Source organism: Gallinula chloropus (genome assembly GCF_964237585.1).
Source record: "Gallinula chloropus genome assembly, chromosome: Z".
In the NCBI taxonomy this organism is placed as follows: domain Eukaryota; kingdom Metazoa; phylum Chordata; class Aves; order Gruiformes; family Rallidae; genus Gallinula; species Gallinula chloropus.
Genome location: NC_140089.1, coordinates 12,279,119 through 12,292,460, shown reverse-complemented (window position 1 = coordinate 12,292,460; position 13,342 = coordinate 12,279,119). Strand labels below are relative to the sequence as shown.

The window sequence follows — 13,342 nt, the reverse complement described above, 5'->3', positions numbered from 1 at the left end:
CAACATTCAGGCAGGTGGCTAGAGCTACAGGGATGACAAAAATTACTGATTGTTGGGGAAGACAGCGGGCCTGCTAGCGGCCTAGCTCTCTTCTCCCATGACAATATCCTCCTGTTCCCATGAGACAGGAAAATTTACTCATGCTGAGAGGAATTTAATAATCACATTCTCAAAACACAGTGGCCTTGATGATAGGGGTACAGGCTACCCTAAACCAAGAAGCAGTTATGGGAAGGTACTTGGGAGTAATGGAACATGTTAAGAACCAACCATAAGATGGTCAAAACAGCCAGTGTGTGGATGCTTTTAGGCATCAAAGGTAAACTAACGATATTCAGCTATAAGATATGTTTATCAGGACTAGTTATATTCACTAACCAAGCAGTGTGGTGTGAATAGTGTGTGTAACCAATTAGCAGTGTTTTAGCTTGCCATGTTTGCAGTAATAAAGGCATATAATCTGTGTGATTTCACCCAATAAGATGGCTTCACCTAAAATTCATATCAAGTTATGTGTTGGTCATTGCCAGCTGCCACAGGTGATATATCAGGGAGACTAGTGTTACGTTCTTTTTCTATGTAATAAGTGATGTGTTAGGAAGCGGTGTTTAAAAATTCATAGAAACCCTCTTAAAATCACACAGTCAGTTGGGTTGATGCAGTATTTATTCAGATGCTGAACAGCTTACCCTTCCTTCCCCTCTACTCATCATCCGGGTGGGGGGAGATCTACTCAGTACATTTCCTTTAAAATGGCAACTCTTTCTCTGTTACAGGGAGCCCTGGTCACCACGAAGCTTTGGTGGCTCCCTTTGGATTTGGTGTCAGAATAAATCACACCAGAGACCCTTTATGTCAATTTGGCTGTGAGAAGGAACCTTGTTGTCAACTGATGACAGAGAATATTGCAGCAGTAGTTTCACACTGGTCAATACTTTGCCTTTGGGAGTCAATACTGATGTCTAGTACTGCCACTCCTCCCTTCCCCTTGTCCTTCCTCTGTCACCATGAACCAATCCCCTCACATCTGCCAGTGCAGCTATTTGCGTGGCTTCTCTCTGGGTGTAAGTGGAAGCCAAACCTGGGCTTGGAAGCAGAGAGAGGTGGTGGTTTGGTTTTTGCCAAGTTATTTTAAGCTGGGAGAGTTCCTTTATCACAGTCACAGAACAGCCACATCTGCGTTTGTGCTGACAGAGCTGAGGGAATGGTGTGTACTGGGATTGCCACCAAGAATTTGTCTTGTGAAACCACAGCCTGTGTCAGGAGGGAAGGGACTGCCAACACAGAACTAGCACCTACTGTAATGAGGCAACACTAAGGAGCCTTTGCATGAATGGAGACGAGACCCATAGGTACCACAACAAAAACATACCAACAAGGAACATGCTTCCAATGAGCAGGTAAAACACCTTTTTTTTTTTCTTTTCTTTAAATTAATGCACAGAAAGGGCTAAAAAAGTGGGAAGTTCACTGTACTGTCAAGTGGAGGAACCAGGAACTCTCACTGCTTGGATGTTCCTTGTTTCTCCAGTCCCTTGGGACTGACTGATGTTTGCCAGAATGAGAAACTGGTTATGAAAGGAGGAGGACTCAGGAGGGTGGCAGTGGCTGTGGGCTGCTGCAATCCTGCTCTCATGAAGAGCGTATCGCCTGCTTTATTGTCGCACCTCTTTCTGGCATTACAAAACTGTGTTACAAATTTTACAGAGGAAGAGGGGGGGGGGAAAAGGAATAAAAGGGGAAAGGGTCCAGGTGTGCTGGCCTAGGCCTCTGCAGTCCTGTTTGTCCTCTGATACTCTTCCAGCTCCAACTTCCTGTCCATGGCGAGCTGCAGCTCCTGCTTGATGATTTCAATCTGCTTCTCCAGCTCTGTGAGCTCTTGCATCACTGATGTCCTAGCAACATTGAGGGACTCTGCTTTTCCGTTGGTTGTCAGAGAAGCTGGAGTCTCCCTCCTCACTTGTGGCAGGGGGTTATCTTGGTGCTGTGGAATCATCACCTCGTTCTGCCCTTCGTCGGTGCAGACGTATTTCTTACGGTGGCAGTTGCCCAGGTTGGCTGTATTCCACACAGCATGCTGGCTGTTCCCTACATGGGACCTGAACAGAGATGCAAGAGAATATGAAATCAGAGCCTGCATTTGTGTGTGTATACAATCATACCCTCTGAGCCATCCTACTGGAAAAAATGATGCTGCTACTGTGAATTACGTATAAATTTTATTCCTTTAACCTTGGAAATATTTTTATGACTGATTTTTTTTGTGAGTAAACCATATCAGAGATTAGAACAGAATCTTAAAATTCATCTTCAGCAAAACTTCGTTGTTGTTATGAAACTACATTCCTTTCAACTCCAGCTCAGGAAAACGTTGAGTCCTCCTCCAAAACATCCTGAAAGCTTTTGTGGTTGCAATGTAGCACGTTTGTTACAGCACGATCCCTTTGTGTGTTAGTATGCTGTGCTAACCGCTGGGGCACTGGCTCCCATGGAGGAGGAAAGAGGGTGTCTAGAGTTGTGGCAGAGGGGTGAAGGTAAAAGTGTGCCTTTTGGGCTCGAAATCTCATGCTGTGAGGGATGGTGATGATACTGTGGTGTATCCACACCACACCTCACAGTGAACAGCAATGAGCTTCCTCTCACAGTAAATAAAATACGGAATTTGTGGGTTGGGAGAAGAATTACCATTTGGGAACTCCTTCAAATGCTTCAGTTTTCATGTAGAAAAGTAATTCCAAAATACTTTTATTCCAGAGAATCTTCACTCTTTCTTGGGAACTTCACTCTCCAGCCTTCCTAAATTAAGGCATTTTCCAGGGTTTCTTCCCTGTGAGGAACAGCCCATGGCCTCTGCTATTCTAACTGGCACATAAGGAAGTACAGCTGCTGTCGTAGGGAGCTTGGCTTCCCTACCTGCTTTACCTTTTGGTAAATCTGTGTGCATTACCTTCATCAAATGAAGCTGAAACTCTGAAGTAGTTGCTCTTAAAACCACTCCATTTCAGAGGTCTGCTGTGTGTGTCCTTGAACAAAGAACCTATCAGTGTGAGCTACCCACTGGCACATCAGGGAAGAGGATTAAGGCTTCAGGATTGGGATTGCTGAAAACAGCTCATTGTAGGAAGAGTCCAGAGCTGGAAGTAGATACTTTTCTCACCTGGCTGCGGAGAAGTTGGCAAGTAGGAATTTCTTTAGAGGAGGTGGTGATCAAGAGTTTTCAAAAAGGTAGGATGGCAGAGAGGGAAGAAAGGAGGCTGTAGGCAGCGGGGTCAGCCCCAGCCTGGATCATGTTCTGGAGGGCTCAGGGAATGACAGAACATTGTAAGGTTGGTCATATTTGTGTAGACCAGGGATTTTCTCCTCTTAAAATAACAGACAAGAAGACTCAAGTTTTGTGCTAAGATGGATGTTTTGTGCTGCAATTATATTAATTCCCTGAAGAGATGAAAACAAACAAGTGCATCTTAAGCATGTTTCAGACATGGAATAGGATTAGCCTGTTCCGACACCCTTGACTAGACCAGGTTTCCCAAAGCCCCATCCAACCTGGTCTACAATTAATTCATTATTTCTGATACATTTTTATTTCCTCTCACAAATCAAAACACAGCTTTTTTATAGGTGTTAGTAACTGACTTTTAACTTCTATTGCTGGTGTGTTGTCTGGGGGTCAGGGCAGGTAGTTCTTACAGAGGTCAGAGTCCACAGTTAACACTCAAGTTAACACCCTTGACAACTTGGCTGCTGATGCTGAGCAGCTATTCTAGTTTTTGGAGTTACAACCTGAATAAAACAATGGATTTTCTTCCCTGAGGGAAACAGCAGTAGCATAATACAAATTCTTCCCACCTCTTTTCTGTTTCTTGGCGCTTTTAATAATTCCACAGTTCCCAGCAGGAATAAAATAAAGTGTAATAAAATAATTCATTTGAGAGCCATGGGTTGTACCTTGCCTATCAGTATTCATGCCAAAGCTGGGCACCGTGTTACTAGGTGTCTTGAGTTAAACTCACCATAATTCTGTGCAAACAGGAGCTCAAACTGTGAGAAGAGAAAGAATGGTGGGTGGGTGGCTGTGCAAGCAGCCACATGGGCTGGATGCTGTGTGGGCAGATGTTTTTGGGAAGCAGCACATCTTCACTCCCAATGTTGAAAGCGTCTGGTTCTTTTTCTAACCTATCCTCTGTGGGGCTTCTGACCATCTCCTGTGTTACGAAATTTTTGCACTACTCAGTATCTGGCAAATAATTCAGCTGCTGCTTTTTGTATCATCAAAGAGAGAGAGAGAGCCTCCTCTGCTGGAAGACTCCTCTGGCTGGTTTAGTGCCTCGGGCTGTGGGAGTGTGAATGCTACCACCTATCGCAGAGGCTGTGGGTGGAGGAAATGTTTTGCATCAGTCAGCTCCTGTACTACTGTTCAAAGATGAAAAGCAGCTAGTTACTGTGTGCAAGGAGGTGTCACACAGTGGGCAGGAAGATGAAGGAACAGAGGAAACTATCTGCATATGCTCTTATATTCTTGTTTGTGTGTAGACAGTCTGGAAGGTTATAGATGTTTACTTCTTATATTTGCTGCCATTAGTGCTGGAATGACAAACTGATCACAACATACATTTATATACATGGCTTTCAGTCATGCCAAATACTGAGCAGCAACCTGGAAGGTATTTTTTTCTATAGTTTGTGGATGAGGGACTAGAGTGCACTGTCAGCAAGTTTGCGGATGACATGAAACTGTTTCTGTGAGTACAGGCTGGAAAGTTGGTTGAGGAGAAATTTAGTGACATACAAGGGTAAGGTAGAGCCCTGCATCTGGGGAAGAATAACCCAGTGTACCAGTACAGGTTGGGGAAGGACTTGGTGGAGAGCAGCATAGGGGAAAGGGACCTGGGGACCCTGGAGGACAGCAGGATGGCCATGAGCCAGCAATGTGCCCTTGTGGCCAATAAGGTCAATGGCATCCTAGGGTGGTTAGTTGGTCAAGAGAGGTCCTTCTCCCCCTCCACTCTACCCTGGTGAGACCACACCTGGAATATTGTGCCCAGTTCTAGGCCCCTGAGATGATAAAGGAAGCAGAACATCTTCCTTTTAAGGACAGGCTGAGGGAGCTGGGTCTCTTCCACCCCTTACATTCTGTGGTTCTGTGATTCTGCTGCCTGTGCACTAGTAGTTTTGAGGTACTTGACAGGTGTATAGTTGTAAAAACATGTGTTCCTATAGGTAAGATTGTCTCATCTTCAGAAGACACAGGCTATGAAAATAAAGCAAGGCTGGCACCTACTTTTTGTCTCCAAAAGGAGTTGTTTGAGACAAAGGTTTCTGAAAAGACTGCATTTTCCTCTCCTCAGCTTTATTACTTCTCATTCTAAAAAATAAAAAAGCTGAAAATGTTTCTGACAGATACACTTCCTGACCTCTCATTCACTGTGCAGCTATCTCACAGGCCCCTAATTATCTCCCAGTGCTTTAGTTTGTCAGCAATTATATACCTAAAAACAAGGACAGCAGACTTAAAAAACTGCAAAGCCTGTCTTTAGAATGGGTGTGCTTTTATTAGCTGTATAAGAATCATGAAAGAACAAAATTTCTAGATTTAATAATTTCTATTGGAAACAATTAATTAGTTTCTGCCCCCCTCCCTTGTCACTCCTATCTCAGTTCCTTTATTTTGGTTCTGTTATCTTTGGGGTGTATTAGATCCATAAGTAGATATCCAGACTTAACATTTAATTTCCAAGTGATTTAAGCAGTTTGCATTTTAAGGCATGCAAGACTTCCTACCTCTTCTCTACTCGTTTTTTCTTAGGCTGGTGCTTGTCCTCAATAAATGAGCTGTTCAAAGCACGATGTAATCTCTAGAGGGAAAGGAAGAAGATAAATTAGTAAAATCAAGATTAAGAATAGCTCCATGAATAGGTAAACAATTTGGGCTTTTTGTGGTGGACTTGAGCATAAATTATTTTGCATGTTGAAGGATACAAGCAGTGCCTGTGCTTTGTCATTAGAACAGATTTATTTCCCAGATTTACTTTTCTTCCCTAGGAAGAGCAATCTGAAAGGTTGATAAATAGTTTGCTAACAATTCTTGGTGTTAGGATTCCTCGGAAAAAAAAAGTGGATCTTGGCAAACTTTGTTAGTTTCTAAGATCTCTCTGTCACTGTGCTGCTTTAAAGCAATAGAAGTTCTTCCTTTGTGTGCCTTGTTCTGCAAGTAACCTCTTCCTTTAGAGCAAACATCTTCTGCTAGAGCAATTTTCTTCCATTATTTTCCCTAGAACAATGAAGGAGGTTACCCAGCACCTCCTGAATGCATCAGAAGTTTGGGAACCTGTAATGTGTTCTGGATAGACAGTTCAGGATAGTGACACTGTTGCCTCCAGGGTATAAAATTGCTGTGAGGTTACACGTGCAAATGGAAAGGTCCCTTCTACAGGCTTTGCAATTATGAATGTTTGAACAGTTTTCCCTGTGCTTCTCATTCCATCTAACGGAATTCTTTGTTACATCTAAGAATTCTTCAAATTCCAGAAGCTGCTGTCACATCTCAAATGCCAGTCATCAGTGCTCTTACCATCTCTTACACCTGGCTCTTGTCCAGACTTTCTCAATCAGCCACACGACTTGCACAGGATTCCTTTGGGATACGTACCTGACTTGTATGGAGCCAGTACTTCATCTTGGATTTCTTCTTGATTCGTGGCAGGACCAGTCTGTACACGATGTGTTCCCCAATGGTAGTGAGAATGGACAAGCCAAACCCAATGCACAACATCACAAAGAGCCCAGAAAAATGCTTGATTCCCATTTGCAGTGTCTGTGAATAAAATCAAAAAGGGAAGTTAATGAAGCAGGCTGTTAGAGTACTCTAACATTCTTTTGTTTTATCATTTGGAAAGGTGTATCTGATTGAATACAGATTGGTGAAATACTGTGGAATAGCCTGGATAATGTTCACAGGAAAACCTTCCTGTGCTGCAGAAAGCTCTGTGCTCAATCAGAGCAAAGAACCTGTCATGGGAATGAGAATCAGCCAAGACCAGGGAATATTTTACCTTATGCTGTTTCCCTAATGAGATTAAGTGTTGAACATGCACTAGAATCCAGTATTTGTAGTGTCTTTGCATTTGTAAAAGCAAATACTCCTTGACAGAATATAGTCAATGAACCTTCACCAGCAGTGAGCTAGGACCAACTGTTGCTCATATTTTCTGGGGCTTGATCGTTAATTTCCTCTTTCTGTGCTTTACCCTTGGTGGAAGGTCATGGAGAGAATGTTTTGAAGTAGTAGCATGAACATGGCACTTCTCCACTCCCTACATTATCAGGACCAAAACTGTATTTATTAGGAACCCAAAGTGCAATTATGGAAAACAGAACACTCTCTTGTTCTGCTGACCCACCCTTTTCACATGGATTAGGAAGCCTTTAATTAATTTGAATCTCTTACTGGCATTAAGCGCATTTGAAGACCAAGAAGCCATGTACAGTTGCAGTCTGTGCCATAAGCACCTGCCCTCCAATGGGTGGGTCATATTTGTATGTTACATGTCATCTTGGTACCTTTATTGTAATGACTCCATAACTCATTTATAACTATCAATAACTGAAAACTCTTGCTAACAATTACTGACCACAGACTATTTTGGAAATATTTACAAGAAAAGAAGAACACACATTCTCCCCATGTGAGAGAAAGAAGGAGCAGAAAATTGCTTGGGTAGGGTTATGTATCAAGAGATAGTATCTAGGATGCTATCACCCCATATAACTGACCTCTGTGTTCCTTCAATTTGCTGTGAATTTGGTGTGTGCCGTGTAATCCAGAAAAGAAGCTGGATTTAGTTAAAAGATAAATCACAGAATGTTTGAAAAATCTTTTTATGAGGTCATTTTAAGATGAAGAGATGATTAGTGATGAGTCCACTGAAGTTGAAGGCTTGAAAGTCGCTTTGTGTACATTTGTTGGGCAATGTGAACACTGCTTCTCTCTTCCAGTTTTCATATCTGATTTCACTTTAAAAAACAATGATATGAGATACCATATCACAGATTTTTAACAAGAACAGAGCTTCAGCACTCTAGCAGAGTGAGAACTTCTGCATGTAGAACTGGCAATGAAGTCTTATTTTGGGGGTTCTCTGCCAAAACCAACCTGCTTGCCCTGAAGTGCACTGAGCAGAATTTTTGGGAAGTGAATTTTTGCACCAGTGAATAAACACTTCAAGGGTGTTGAAGGGTATAATGGGGGTGTAAAAGCAATTTCTGAAGAAACTTTATGCAGCCTGGAAAGAAAAGTTGAAGACCACAATAGAGTAATTCTGGGGTAGAAGGGCGTTAGAGTCTTGGCACAAAGATTAATTTAGAGTGCATCAGTTCAACCTAAAAGCAAATCTTTCTTCTCAACATTGCAATTCCTTGTTGGAAAGAGCCTACTCCCATACTCTGTCCTTCTAGTTACCTGAACTGGAAGGTGACAGAACAATCACAGGTGGTAACACCTTAAACCACTCAAAAACCCGAAGTGTCTAGTTGGAGATCTGTGTTACCTGGCTTGTTTCTTTAAATTAGCAGTGAAGCCCAATGTTTAGCCCAGGTAGGATAAAGCTGAATGCAAGAGGCCCCACGTCTGACCTTTTTCTCAGAGAGTTTTAGAGCCAAGACCTCAGCATGTCCTACCTCTGAATCCAGCACATACAAGTATCTGGAAGAAGGAAAAAGGCTGCTAGCTGTGCTTGCTGAACATGCTGGTTAAAAATCATAGAATCATAGAATTGTAGGGGTTGGAAGGGACCTCAAGAGATCATCGGGTCCAACCCCCCTGCCAAAGCAGGCTCCCTAGGAAATGCTTTTGCTAATTCTTTTGCTAATTCTCCAAGAAGCATTAATGCAGCACATCATTTGCTTCCCAGAACAGATGTTCATGGGCAAGTATGAAACAAATTATTTAGACATACACAGTTAACAGTAGGTACAAGAATAAAGTGAATGAGAAATAGAATAATAATTAAAAAGGAATAGATGTGTCAGTTGTCTGAAGAGTGCACCTATCTATACATGCTCCCAGGCTACTGCTGTTCAGTGCCATTCAGAGGAGAAGTCCATGAGTGGGCATTGCCATAACCTCTCTTGGTGAGAGGAACTGGTGAAACAGCTGGGTGAAGGTCCTTTTGCTGAGCTACTGGGGTAGCAACACAGGAGTCCCCAGAGGCAGGGGGAGATCAGTAAGGACACCTGATCTGTCAGTGCTAGGTTGCTGTATGGTAAGGAACATTCATATTGCTCTGAGAAGGGGAACTGGGTGGTGGTGTCCTGAATGTGTGAGATGATGTCTCCTCTGGCTTGAGGTCAGAGTTTGATGCTACTCTAGTACTGCTGCAGAGAGAAGATTCGGCCAGCTCCTTACATGAAAAATAACTCCTTTGTCTCCAGCAAAAGCTGCTCTGATTTATGCTGATGAGTCTGGCTCACTGTCCTGTCAGCTCTGCAGAACAGCCTTCTACCTTCCCTGGAAACAGGTGAAAGAAATTCCAGCACTGGCATCTCAGATGTGTTTTTTCACTTGTAATGGATAGCTTTTGAAATGGTCCCAAACAAGACATCTTTTCCTAGGAAAAGAAATGCCAAAAGAAAGCATCTATAGTATTTCACCTACTGATAAAGATGATAATGCATTGGAAGAGCTGCCTGGTAAAGGCTGCATAGTAGAGGGAATTTTTTGAGACTAAATTAAGTGGGGAAACAATGTAAGGGAGAAATAATTAGCACAGTATGTCCTACAGTGTATGGAGTCATTATTTATGGCAACATCAGCACATTTACATACCATTGTAAAAAGGCAGTTCATCAGCTGTTCATAATTACTGTAGACACACATGTTAAATAATAAATTTGTTAAATAATAAATGAAAGCATCTAATAGAGGCTCTCATTTTCATAGCTTCATGCTGGCCAGTATGAGAGCAGCTTGCTCTACTACATATTTTGTAGTTTGTGTATGTATTTTTAAGTGCATACATATAGGATACACCTGGAAATAGGAATAAACTGGACCTCTGTATCCCTGTTCTCCTCTCTGTTGAAGTGCTAGGGGTCAGCAGTGTGTGTGTTAGGTCTTTGCTAGCCATAGAAGAACAACTGATTACATTCTCTATTGCACTAACCTTTTTTTTTTTGTTAATTTTTTTAAGGAATAAAGTCCCATAATGTGGAGTACATTCTATTAACTCAGGATAAAAATACAGTACTTGCTCCTAGTTTGTAATCATAAATTCAACAGGTAGCTCCCTGCATTTCAGGAGGAGGAACTCAGTTATGCTCATGTGGTGGTCTTTAAGCAATAAGCAACCACAGTCAGTCTTGTGTGGAGTAAAAATACTGCGTGCTAAGGACTACACTGGCAACAGCCTCCAAGTTACTTGCCACTCACAAATTGGGAAATTGGCAGTTTCTGAAAACCAACAAATACTGAACAGAATAGAGGTATCTGCTTTGTTATGTATCCTTAGACTTTCCTGGTTTATCAACCCTTATCTGCAATTGCTACCTAAAAATTCCCTGCTGTCTCCTCTGTAGTTACACACTCTTTTTTTGGTCCCCGAAGAGAAGGAGGTGGATGTAGAGAAGAAAGATATTTGTGTTTAATTTGAAAGGGGGAGCACAGAGAAAATAGCACTTGGTGATTTCATTATTGGATTTCAGGGCAAAACTCCTGCTTTACTCCATCCTCCAAGAGACTCTCCCTGGCTATACTGATAGCAGTGGCTAAGCCATTGCATTAAGCCTGTGGTCCTGCTTTGACTAATTAGAAGCCTCTAGAAATTTTTGTGGATACTTTGCAGCATAGCAAAAAGGTATTGATGCTACACACTGATGAACCCAAACACTAAATAGGGTTATCATGTGTGTACTAGCTCTAATAAGAAGCTATTCTTTTTGATAGCATTTTCCCACAAGGATTTTAAAAAGCTTTGATGAGCTCAGGAAGTTATATTTTGCAGCACCTCTGTGGAGAAAGAATTATCTCCTGGTTTACTAGGGATAAATGGATATCAAGGGCAGATTTCTAAACTCATTTGGGCATCTCAGTAGGTCTGCAAAATTTTACTGATGCTGATACTTGTATTGAGGTAACTAAGCAGTATTAAAGCCTGAACCTCTCTCCAGACTGTGGAGCTTCTTGTAGCTGCAGAGAGACTTACTTATTTATTATTTGTTTTTATGGCTTTCTCTGTTCTCAAAGAATTGGCAGCACTGAAGTATTATATATTTAATCTTGTTAGGGAGATTATCCTTAGCAAAGGCGAGTGATTGTAGCTTTAGGGTTTCAAGCAAATTTTAAGATACTGTAAAGCATTGTCTCACATGAGCTAGACATATTCCTTAACCCTCTTGTTGTGAGGGGTTTTGGAAATCTGGAAAAATATTCCCTTTTGTAATGATTTTTTTTCTTTCAACTCATCCATTTTCCAGTGCCTGTAGTGGGAAGAACACCAATACACATATTGTCCAAATTAGGTACTGAGAAGATGTTTGCTTCCATGATATCACAAACAGGTGAACTGGGAAGAACAGCATTGCTTCCTCAGATAGTGAACTTTTTTTTCCCCCCAGTTTTGACAGGTGAGTTTAAATCTCTTACTCATTTCCAGGAGACTGAAAACATGCTTCTCCTGACTCCTGTCAGACTCAATACTCACACACTCCTATCTTCAGGACCATTGCAGAAAGTATTTTTTCCTCCAGGGCAAGTCCAGGTGCAACTGCCTCTTCCCACATTGAGGTGACCCCTTCACGCCTGTCATTTTGTGTTACCCTTCTTCACAGCATTCCCAGTCCTCCACTGGGAGAGGGCCAGCTCTCCTCCCCAGACAGCATATATACACACTGAACAAATTGTCTTGGCAGCAAAATCTTTGCTCCTGTTCTTTGTGTTTGTTGTTCACACCCTAGTAACAAGGAACTGCAAAAGGTGACGGACAGACAGCTTTTCTGTAAGAGCACAAGGCAGTTCTTTCCTGTTGAGGAGGAGTCTGCACCACCTTCCCTTGACACCCACAGTACACCAGAGACAAGAAAATAATCCACAGTTTAAAGGACATGGCTAGAAAACTGAAAGTGGAGCTGTCAGGTGATTGGTGTCACAAAAAAAGGAAACTAACTTCTGGCATTTCAGGAGAGGAGGCAAAACTCAGAGCAGAAAGGCACAGTTTGCTGGGTGACAACTGGATAAAATCATGGCAAGATGAATAAGGCACCATCTGATTGTGCATCACAGGCAATGCTGAAGCCAAGATCACCAATTCTGCACGAGCCATGGCAGGTAGAGTTTCAGCAAGTTCCTTAAAAAGGCTCCAGAGGAAAAGCTGTCAGTAGATCTCACCACTGATGTGAGACAGAGAGGATGACAGGACCTTGCCTTTGCTGTGTGCTTGGTCTGGATCAGATGGAAGCCAGTGGTCCATGACTGACTGCCACCATTACCAGCATGACCTTGTCCTCAGGCACCAGCAGGAGAAGCACGGCGCTGCCTTCCCCCATGTCACTACCCATGGAAGGTGGAGGGTCTGCAGGTCACTTTTGGCTGGTGTCATTTGTGAGCTTGCATATATTGTAAATGTCAGTTTAGACACTGTTTCTGTGAGGCATCAGTACCTTGTTGGTATTGACAGTGGGGATACTGTTACATAACGCTCGGTATTTTTTAATTCCATGTTTTGTTTTTTGTTTGACTGAACTGCCAGTCTGTGTGCAAATCAGTCTCTAAGTTCTAGAGATTCTGTTGTCCCGTGACAATTGCAAATGGAGAATATACAAGCCATTCAAGTGAAACAGAAGATACATTTTCAACAACAGGATGTTTTAAAATGTATCTTGAATGCTCAGAAACACTGTGTACGCATAGTTAGCTTTTCCCAAAGGCAGACTGGTGCCTAGGCAAGGAGGGGCCCTTCTCTTTCATACTGTCTTGAGAAACCATGATGTGCCAGCTCCTCTGCTGTACACCCTGCCCTGATCATTACTGCTTGATCTGAACAGTCAAAACCATTGTTAATTGACAGGCAACTTGCCTGTTCAGGCTATCCAACCTGCCTGCAGTCATTGTGGCTCAGTGCCGTAGCTGTTTTGCTACCCTGAGGAGAAAGTTGAAAAGCTGCCAACTCACTGTGTTTTGGTTCCCAAAAATGTCACAGAAGGAAAGGATTTGCAGACCCTCCTGAGCCTGGATGGAGCTAATGTGCTGGAGGGGAAAATCCTAGGAGCCTGGCTCCTGCTGAAGTGGTATCAATAACAGAAAGGTAGAGGAAGGAATAAGCGCACACAAACTGAAAATGAATGACCCTGA

At 42.5% G+C, this 13,342-nt stretch overlaps 1 protein-coding gene across 1 annotated transcript in view; it reads right to left on the bottom strand.

Annotated features, from left to right (window-relative positions):
* Nucleotides 1-1,762: 1,762 nt before the first annotated feature.
* Nucleotides 1,763-13,342, bottom strand: part of GRIN3A (glutamate ionotropic receptor NMDA type subunit 3A) — a gene marked incomplete at both ends in the record, with an annotated part of 77,715 nt that continues 66,135 nt past the window's right edge. Inside the window, 3 exons of the mRNA XM_084278354.1 lie at nt 1,763-2,099; nt 5,782-5,855; nt 6,650-6,814. Of these exons, the coding sequence (XP_084134480.1) occupies nt 1,763-2,099; nt 5,782-5,855; nt 6,650-6,814 (576 nt within the window). The remainder of the gene's footprint in view (nt 2,100-5,781; nt 5,856-6,649; nt 6,815-13,342) is intronic.